The 10,473-nt window shown below is 49.0% G+C and overlaps 1 protein-coding gene across 1 annotated transcript in view; it reads left to right on the top strand.

Annotated features, from left to right (window-relative positions):
• Positions 1–2,408: 2,408 nt before the first annotated feature.
• MAMLD1 (mastermind like domain containing 1) overlaps positions 2,409–10,473 on the top strand; it is an 84,268-nt gene continuing 76,203 nt past the window's right edge. Inside the window, exon 1 of the mRNA XM_074602049.1 lies at positions 2,409–2,653. Coding sequence (XP_074458150.1) covers positions 2,600–2,653 — 54 coding nt within the window. The 5' untranslated portion in view covers positions 2,409–2,599. The remainder of the gene's footprint in view (positions 2,654–10,473) is intronic.

Below are 10,473 nucleotides of genomic sequence, written 5' to 3'. Positions count from 1 at the left end.
GCCCCACTCTGGGCAGCATGGGCACACTTGGCACCGGGCTGCCAGAGTGAAATCCAGACCTTATGCAGCTTGAGCCAGTAGTTTCAAAAGATGTTGCCACAATTCTGCTGTGGACTAACCAACTGATAAAAATACTTGTCTCCATTTGATTTCCATCTGAGAGTGTATCCCACCTTACAGAGGAGAGAACACAAACCACTCTCTGGCAAGCAGCTCCCCTTGACAACTAAAGGCAGCAGCATCATTCCTGCTGCCCAAGCAGGTACAGACAGGACTCCTATACACCCTTCTCACGTCGTCTTCCTTTGGGGGAAGTCCTTTGGTCTAGTTTTATGAGGTGAACAAAGGAAATGACAGTCCTTAGGAAATACTGCCATGTGTCAGGAACTTCAGATGTCTGGGCAAGAGTCATGAATGACATGGTTTGTCCAAAACTTCTGGACAAATGACTAGTGTGCACTGTAGGTGCTGCATAGAAAAACTGGCATGGACCTACCATGCATTCATCATCTGATCTTGATGTTGTGAGTAGGTCCAGTATATCTACAGAATGTGGGAATCCCTGTGTGTCCCACGTGTTTCATACATACGTATTTTAGTCCAAAAAACTTCAGGCAGAAAGATGGGAGCCCTTGCACACACACGTATATCTTCAGGGGAGGGTTCCAGACATTGCATACCGGCAGACAGCAGCACCTCCTTGCAGGTGGAGCTTAATTCATGTATGATGAACACGTGTCTTCACTGAGCTTCCTCATTTTAGGTGACTCCTGCCCAGCATGTTGGCTCTTTCAGATCCCATGCTGATGCCCTAATGCTGTGTTTGAGCCCCAGCACCTCAGGCAGGTTTGTAGATTCGATGCGGGCAGCCCAGCAAACCCAAACATCAGGTGTGGATATGCCTCCCCTTAGACACCAAAACCTTTTGAGATCCGTCCCTCAGAGTCTGTAGAATTGAGGGTGTTCGCACGCACAAAAGTTTATTATTTTTGTGCTTCTTTTTTTTCAATAGACAAAATACATTGAAGTAATTTAAAATAATATAGAAGGCAAAATCAGTAGAAAAGCAAACCAGTAAACTTCCAAACAATGTGAACTGAAGTAAGACAAATACTGCTCAGGGGAGTGGGCCCATTCATACAGCAGTCACAGGAAAGCTAGAGGCTTCAGCAAAGGTGAAAACATTTTTTTTTTCTGTTGGTGAACTGATATTCCTGATATTTATTAACTCGGGGTACAGAGATGGATTTGGTCTATAAGCTGACTGCAAGTTGAAGATGATTGCTCTGTGGAAAACTTTCAGGAAAGTGAGGCCAGATTCTGGCTTCACCTGTATGTATTTGGCCACAGAAATTGAGTTTTATTCAAATAACTTTCTTCTTAATTTTATACAGCATAATTTACTAATATTACTATTATAGGAATGATATAAAAATTAGACATTTTATTAGAAATGGTACTACGTCTTCCACTCTTATCCATTGAGTCAGTGTACTGGGACAGGGTTTCTAGCATCTCCAGTGTATCAGGGCAGGAGTGACAGTCGGACTGATTTAGCAAGGTAATGAAATGAAATTATACCAGCAATTATTTGTGGACCCAGTGTGCTCTCCTAGCTGCCTGCAGCTTGCTCTTCCCAGTCCTGTCTGCACAATCCAAGAGGAGGTCTGAACAGGTTCTCAGCTTTCAGTTGATGGTCTGTCAAAATTAATATGCAGCGCCTGCAGCTTGTAACAAGCACATTTATAGTCATATGAGAAGTGCGTGGTTTTATGGGAGCTTTCTATTCAGAATCCTATCGGTCTTCAAAAAATACATGTACATAGCACAAAGGGGGAAAACGAAACAACTCCGCTGTTTCCTTCTTGGTAACCTGGGTTCACCTGTGTGAGATGAGTTTAACCCTTTTATGAGTGGTGAGAGTGCTGAATATCGTATGGTAACGGCATCAAGAGGCAGGAAACGACACTTTTTATGAATAACTCAAACCTTTACACTTCATGCCTCGGGCTATCTTTTCAGTGGTTTGTACACTTTGATTTGGGAAAAAGAAATTATCCATTAGTTGCCAGTATATTTCTGAGCTACCCCACTTTTGTACTAAATGAACTTGAAGATCTACAAGGTGGTAAACGAGCTGCTAAGCAGCCTTTTGTGTGTTAAAACACCGTCCGTAGGCTGCATGATTTTCGCCCTCGTGCACAGAAGAAAAAATAAAATAAAATAAAATCCTTGTATCTGTGAGGTTTCCAGTTTCTAAAGAGAAGAAAGTGTTACTTCCCCTTTAAGCCTGGAGCCGTTCGTGTGTGTGTGTGAGAGTGTGTGTGTGTGTCTCCTCCTCTTTGAGTGACACAGCACTTAGATATGCCTATCAGTAACTTAAACCCCACAAACTCCACCTTCTAAGTGAGGAAGCTGTGGGTTGATGGAAATGTAGTGAGCAGATTGAGACAGACAGTGAATCATTAGCAAACTGCAACGCCAGGATGAACTTGTCTGGAACCTAAAAGGAGAAAACAGTCTCAGAGTCCTTGGCGGTGCTGGGTTTTGCTCAATACAGCCAAAGTGGATCTAAAAGCCGGTTGATCCCCAGTCCAAGATGCTGCTGGTTTCCCAGCGGGTAGAAGCACCACGCATGGAGCCACATATTCCAGTAAGTAGCATTTGAAATCGATACGGGCTGGAAAAGTAGGAGTTGATTTAAAAGGACTTAAGCACCCTCGGAATAGTTGCTGGCCCGGCCTCGGCGCGGCCGTAAACTTTGCCGGCGGTTCAGGAAAGTGCCCACCTTGTGCTGGCCCTGCCCGGCTCGTTCGTCTCCGGGGGGGCTGCGCCGGGGCTCTGAGGGAGCAGGGACCAGGAACTTGGGGTGAAGGTTTCTCCCTCCTTTCTGCTGAGAGCCGATGTCAGTCCGGGGAGAGGAGGGAAGGGGTCCGTAGGCTTTAAAATGGTGGTGAACAAGGTGATCTCCGGGGCGGTACGGTCCCCGGCAGGGCAGCGGGGCAGCCGGTGCGGCGGGGAGGGGACAGGCACGCCGGCCAGCCCCGTCCGCCGCCCGGCGGGCGACGCTCCGTGGGTTTCCGTGTCACGGCTCGTGTGGGGACGCGCGGGGAAGGGGAGGTGGGTGGATGCCGCCGGTGCCGGCCCGGGGGCCAGCGGGATTAGGGCTGTGAGGTGCGCCCGGGTGGCGTCCCCGTGTCAACACAGCCCGGCGCTGGGGGGGGTCATTTAAACTTAGATCAAACGGGCAGGGAAGGACAAACGCGTCATCGCAAGGGGACTCCTCCGGGAAGGTGGCACACGTAGAGGGGCTAGTGCTGGTCTGCATTATTATTATTATTTTTAATAACTCGTGGTATTCGCGTTGGCAGCGGCGTGCCTGGTTATTTTGGGAGTCTGAAGCGCACGTTCTATAGGCAGGATTTTGAACAAAAGGCTCCGCCGAGCCCAGAAGGAGCCCTCGGTTATTCCTGAAAAGAGTGCGGAGCCCAGCGCCCAGCCGCCGTTTTGGCGAGGGTGCGCGTGTGCGCCTTTCTGGAAACGGGAATAGCCCCAAAGTGAAGGGAGCTGGTGCAAAGGCGGCGCGTTTGCCGCTCTCCCCGAGCCTGTGCGAGTATTTGAAATAAAATGCGTGCTGACTCACGATTTAAACTGTTTTGGTTTCTCATCCTGTGATTAAGATCGGGGTTTAGAGCAATCGCAGGGTAAACAGGGCGCTCGCTGACTGGGTCCCGCGTCTCCTTCTAAGGCAGGGGCTGCCCCTCTCCCCCCGTCGATCGGCGATCCCTCCTCCCGGTCCCTCCTCCGCCGCCTTCCCCGGCCTGTTGCTCGGCTCGGGGGAGCGCCGGGGACGAGGGCACCGCGGCTTTTGTTCGGCTTTGGCTGGCGGGGGGTTGTCACCAGGGTGACTCGGAGGGATCCCGGGGAGAACGGCCGCTTCTTGGAAGAAAACGGGCTTTGGTTTCCTTTCACACCACTCTCTCCCCCCCCCTTCGCCCCCCCGGAACAATAAATTAAAAGGCCGCTTTTGTTTTCCACGGTGCTCCCGGCAGGGCGGCGGGGGGGAGGCGGCGGAGCCCGGGGCTGGGCAGCGGGGGCCGGGAGGCGCCGCCGAGCCGCGGCCGCTGCGCGACGCGATCGCCGGGCGGTGTCCCCGGTGCGGGGCGGTGGGCGGCCGCCTCTCCCCGTCGGAAGCAGATGAGCCTGTCGGGCACCGGCCCCTTGTCGGGAGCCTCCTGGCACGGGCGCTGCACGGAGAGCCTGCCTCCTCCGCCGCCTCCTCCTCCTCCGGCACCGGGAGGGGGGGGACACACCCCGCAGTCCCTCCCCCGAACCGCCAGCGGGGAGATTAACTGCGTCTGGCCCCTTCCCCGAGCCGGGGGCGGAGGCGCGGGGCTCCCCCCGCCGCCGTGCGGCCGCCTCGGTTTGGAGGGGGGGAGAGGGGGGGTTTGGGAGGGCCGGGGTGGGGCGGAATGCCCCCCCGTTATATAATGTGAGTGTTCCCCCGCTGAGCCCCGTAATCCCCGGGTAATGCCTAATGCCCGCGCCCCTGGGGGCTGGGGGGGGCAGAGGGGGGCTGCCCCTCCCGGAGCTCCCCCTCTGGGCCGAGCTGATGGGGGGAAATAAAGCTGCTGATGTGCGAGATGGACCATATGGTGCCTCCAGGAGAGAGGGAGCCGGAACGGCCTTGAACCTGCCGGACCCGGCAGCTGCGTGCGGCCCCCTCGGCTGGGCTCGGCTCCCCCCCGGCTCGGCGGCGGGCGCCCCGGCATCCCCCGGAGAAGGGGGGGGCCTTGCGCCGGGAGCGGCTTTTCCCCGCCACCCCGAACCGGTCTCTACCCGCCGGAACGTATTTTTGTGTATTGCCGTGCGAGAAGCTGACTGCAAGTACAATAACAGCAGTGACAGTGTGCGGGGGGGGGGGGGGTGCCAGATGCTCGGGAGGCAAACACGCACCGGTGGGAGAAGCTCCCTCGCTCGGGGGGGGCTGCTCTGCCTGCGGCCGCGCTCCCCGGCTCAAGGCAGGCAAGAGCAGTTTGAGTAAGTTACACGCTAACACCTAAAAAAGCAGCGATCTAGTTCTAGCACTGACCATTTTCAGTTCTCGCTCCCTGCCATATGTTTGGGAGGGGGGAGGGGGAAGCAATTTGGGAAAGATGCGCTCAGCTGAAGGGAGGAGGTGGGCTGAGGGAGCGAGATACAAGGAAATTCCATGTTAGGAAAGCATTAGCAAGGGGTGACTTCTAATGTTTTCCTGCCACTGACGTTGACAGTGACACACATGTGTGGGTTGAAATTGGAACGTCACTGAGTTTTTAAACTCAACCAGGAAATAGTCTGTTGCTCAGGGATAAAAAACAAATAGTATATATTGTAAGGCAGGTAACATGCAGTTAACAGCTCCTTTCGAGTGAGCGAAAAGCTGTTTCATGTTTAGAATTGAGCGGCTCAAATTTAATTTAGCTTTTTATTTTCAGAGGGTGCTTTTTTAACTTGAGGTTTTTCATCTCTATTTTTAATCCTTTTAGCTAATACTTCAGAATCAGAAAAGCAAATATTGACAGGGCTTCACTTTTAGTCCCTTGTAACTAAGTAGTTCAAACCTGCAACGTCTCTTGGATTTTTTTAAAGTTAAGGTAGTTGTTAAAGGGACTTGGGTGGGATTAGTAATTGCAGGAGGCAGTTATATTTTTTAAAATTCTTTTGTATGGCTTCCTGTTACACAGGTAGAAGTGTTTTATAAATACAGTGTGTTTGTTTTTAGTTTTTTACTGACCTTGTTACAAATGTTACAATGTGGTAGCATTCAGGGATTTAAAATGGGATTAGGGAGCTATTGTGCTAGATGCTTTCTGAACGTACAGGAAGATTTACTGTGAGAGTTCATGATCCAAGGTGTGGGGCTGACACTCTCGCCCCGACTTAAGTGGTCGCTAACCTGCCTGGATGCAACTGTAGGACAAGCATCGACCTAGGAACTGGCTTCGGGAGAGACAAAAGTTAGGAAGGCAGGAGATAACACAAGGGCAAGGATAACAGTAAGTAAAATCCCTGAGTCGTCCTGTAGGTTAAGTACAGTGCAACTCACTGGTTCCCAGTCATTTAATCAATAAATGTCCTATGTTACTTGCTACTCTGATGAAAGTCGCCTTAAAATAACTTTTATGAGTACGTAGCCATGGGAAAGTGAAGTAAATCTTGCAGAGGCTGTGACAAATGGATTTATCTAAATTGGGGGAAGGAGTCGTAGAAGGTTGTCTGAGCTCCTTAAACAGGGAAAAAGGCAGGATCCCCAGGTTCTCATTGTTCCCCCATGGTGGCTGTTTCTGAGTGTCAGTGTTTTTCAACATTTAGGCGAAGGTGACTAGAAGTTGCCATTCATTAGTAATTTGTATGGTCTCCAAATAAAGATAGCTAAATCAGTTTAAATGATGCTGGCGCCTCTCCAAGGAACCCTCTTTATACCTGACACGTTTGCCACTCACTTCTTTAAGGTACAATTAATATTGTACACTGCTATATGAGCAGAGCAGTAGTGTAACTCATTACGAAGGCTTTCTACCTGATGTTCCAGTTTGACTTGCTATGTTAAAAAAAAAAAAAAAGTATTTTGAACTGAAGGAAGCAGAAGACACACCGAGGCTTTGCGTTCAACTGTTTTATATCAATATTGATTTTTTAAGGGGGTTTGTGTTATAAAGAGGGAGCTTTTATCCCCCTGAGCTCTTTGGCAATTATCTTCCTGCCATAAATGTTGATACGCACATAATGGATGTAACTAAAAAATCTCCTTATCCCAGCAGAAAAGGCTGACTGTTTGTTGGAGCAGAGAGAATGCTGAGAGTGTGAATAGACAAACCCATATGTCGCTGGTGAGAGAGATAAATGATGGACGAACAGGAGTTGGTTACTATGGATCAGCACAATAAACCAATTCCCATCATACACCTCTCTTAATAATATACCAGTTTCAATGCCATTGACGGGTAACCTAGGTAGCACCAGTCAACTGTAAGTTTTTCAACTGTTCTTTTATACATCTCAAAGAACAGTTGGGACTGTTCTAATTTTTTCAGATGTTGAGTGCTAAAATTATGCAGAACTTCCTTCCTTGCCAGTAATTTTGAAGGGGAACTTTAGAGCATTGCTGTAAAATGCCAAACGTGCGCGATACCGTTGTGTACTCAGAGCAAGTTTTGTTTTGTGCACCCGTAAATGGGGTGCACTCGAAAAGGCAATTGCATAACAAATATCTGAAGAAACTGTTTAGGCGTTTAGTACTACCCTTGTCAGTGTTGCTTCAGACTGGACCGGATATTTGAAGATACTGGACTATTGTTTTAAGGGAAAATAGCAAAAGACCAATGTTGGTTTATTTAAAAAAAAAAAAATAAAAAAAAATCCCACAACCAACTAGCCCTGCAGAATAGGCAGTGATCAATAACACAGTTTTAACTTCCCGTAACCCATTTCAGAGCTGCCAGCAGCTGAAGGGAAACTTTGCAAAACAGTCTGTGCTTGCATCACGGTCTCCTTCCAGTGTTCTTTATTATTACTGCTAGCGCTTTGCACAGAAAATTGAAGTCTTTGTCAGTTAAAGGTTTCACTTTATGTTCTTGTCTCCTGGTAGATATTTTTCATTGCAGTTGCCATGGACTGGACTGTTAGCTCTGTGCAAAACGAAAGTATATCTCAGGGTGACAGTGTAAGCAGGGCTCATGGCTCTTCGGATATGACTCCATCGCTTTTGAAATCACCAGTTGCGCTGCCGGAGAGCGGTGCAGTTGGAGAGGGATAACTAGCAAATGCAAATGAGCTACGAAGAGTCTTTATTCCTCTTGGGAAACCTCCTCGCTGGTAATAATTTTCGTTTTCTAAATGGAAGAAAATGTATCACTAAGTCATTACTTTCCTTCAAGAGGAAAATACTTATTTGGTGCAACGTTTACTTGCAAAGTTGCAGTAGCTCTTTTTAGTGCTGTTTACTTTGGTGTGCATCTCGGATGAACCGAAAGGTGTTTGCTAGGCCGGGCGGGAGGAGAGTACCCCCCCCACTTTCTCCCGTTAGGGCCCAGCCTAGCAGCCCTTTTTCGTTTTGTACTAGAAGAGACTCAGATCCGATGCTAGAATACAGGGCTTGAGGATCAGGCCCCTGAACAGGGAAGGGGGTTGTTACATGCCCCCTGCCCTGCTCGCTCTCACCTGTTGGAGGAGGTGAAATGGGAACGATGCCAGGCGAAGGATATTGTCTCTGCAGGCTGAATTTGAGCTGGCCCTTTGCTCCTGTGGAGGAACAGTTGTGCCCAAAGGGTAGCACAGGAGAAGGAGTTGTGGGTTTCCCCCTCCCCTCCCTACCAGCTGGACCGGCGGGGGGACACAGGCTGTGCCTGGGGAGCGGGTGGCCAGTGGCTCTTTCCATGGGGCCAGCAACGTGCCAGTGGGGCCCAGGCATGGGAGGTGAAGGGGGATGCGGGATTTCGTATGGCCCGTCACTCCCAGCGCTGCCTCATGGCTACAATGAGCCATTGATAAGCACTGACCTGATTAAAGGGTGGCTGCTGACGGGAGGCTGGGGTGGCCCCGGGCTCCGTGCGGGGGCTGCTGACCCACCAGAATTGCTCTCTGGGAATGGGTGGCCGGGCTGAGGAAGGGGAAGCCAGGACTTGTCCTCAGACCCTGCCCAAAAGGAGGCGTCGTATTCTGACTTGTCGAAATCCACTCTGCTTTTCCCTGCGAGGGACTTGGCAGTTTTATTGATAAAGAAGTGTTACATAAGTACCCCATCAGGCATGTCCTAATTTGTTAATAATTGATGATCTTGGTAGTACAGAAATACCGGTGGTGTTAATGCACTCCCACACGGATCTGCAATCACTGCAAGCCCCCTGTTTTGCTTTTGCTTTAATTGTAATACGGGCTTTTTCCTTTTTTCTTTTTTTTTTTAAATCTTTTTCTTTTGAATTTACCTAGTAATCCAACTACAGCCGCCCGTCGTGCTTTACCGTTCGGGCAGGGACAGCTGGGGGCTCAGCCTGGCGCAGACACGATATAGATTACCTCTGCAGGGGAGGGTGTTAACTGCATTATTGTTTCACCCCATGTCAGGCAATCTATTGAGCGGCGTCAGGGTTAGCCCAGGGGGAGGCCGCTTTCTTTGCACCTTCCACCTTCGGAGGTACGGTGTACGTCGAGCAGGACGGACGCCGTGGTGCCTCTGCAATTCCTGCGCTGGGATTTGTTAGCGTGGGGAAGCCCAAGTGCTTTTTTGCACAGAGCAGAGCAAGTTTGTCCCCTTCTGAAAACAGGCTGTATTTGCATGGGTTTAAAGCCCGGTTACTTTTGTCGTGCCACAGCTAGAGAGATGGGAAAAAACATTTACTTCTGTTGACACACGCAAAAACCAAACGCTTACTGGCTATCATCAACATGATCTGGCCGCCTCTTTTGTCCTGCATTGTTTTTCTTTTGCATTTCCGTGGAAGTTTCTTTTTCTCTAGAATTAAGTACCTCAGAACTTGGGGCAGGTCTGTGAGTTACACCTACCCGAGACATACCTAGTTATCGTTTTCGCAGTAACGCAGCACGTTTACTCTGTTGTGGGCAACGAAATCCATTACCTGCATTAAAATCAGAAGCAGCAAGGTAACTTTCTAGTTATGTTGTGAAATATAATGCCATTGTTCGCTTTTATGAACGTCTCGAGGTTGATTATACGGCGGTCAGAAGCCTGTTCTGCTGTGCGAAGGGCTGGCTTTAATTTCAAGTGGTTGATCCTGAGGAGGCAGTTAGAGCGGCTGCAGCAACAATTGCTTGGAGCTCTAAATCACGTTTGTCACAAGATCTGCCGGGTCGAATTGGCTGCTCGAAGACTTACTCCGACTTTTCAGCGTTCCCCTTTGGTTGGATTGCGGTGGTGAGGGACTTGCCAATCTTGCCTGTTCTTTGTGCCCAATTCTGAAAGACTGGCAAGCTTTATGCTATGTTTTCTGAAGAGAGCCCAGCTTTACTAAGCTGCCTGTCTGTCAGGGATTAATTTAACCTCTAATTACTACATTTTCTTCACAGTTTGCTGCACATGAGCGTGTTATAACAAAAGCACAAAGAAGTATGTCATTTTATTTAGCCACTACTCTGAAATTAATTTAGGGAGTATAGAGTCAGATCTGACACACTTGGTGTTAAAATAATTGTGCTGGCATTAGAATTAAAGTACATAATCTTGTTGTTTCTAATGATACAACAGTACTAGTGTAAATAGTGTTGTTAACTCGTTAGTCATAGCTACAGTAATAGAAATGATATCTAGTTACAGAGAAATACTCAAATAAGCACGGCAGCAAAAGTTTCCCCCAAATAATTCGTCCTTTCCCCAAATCATGCATGGTTTCTGCTTGATTCCCATCCACCATTTGCGTTTAGGATTATATGTCTAAGAGTAGTTTGTTGTTTTTTCTAAAAAAGGTCTTCCAAATG

Source organism: Larus michahellis, chromosome 9, assembly GCF_964199755.1.
Source record: "Larus michahellis chromosome 9, bLarMic1.1, whole genome shotgun sequence".
Classification (NCBI taxonomy): domain Eukaryota; kingdom Metazoa; phylum Chordata; class Aves; order Charadriiformes; family Laridae; genus Larus; species Larus michahellis.
This window is presented reverse-complemented; position numbering and strand designations above follow the sequence as displayed.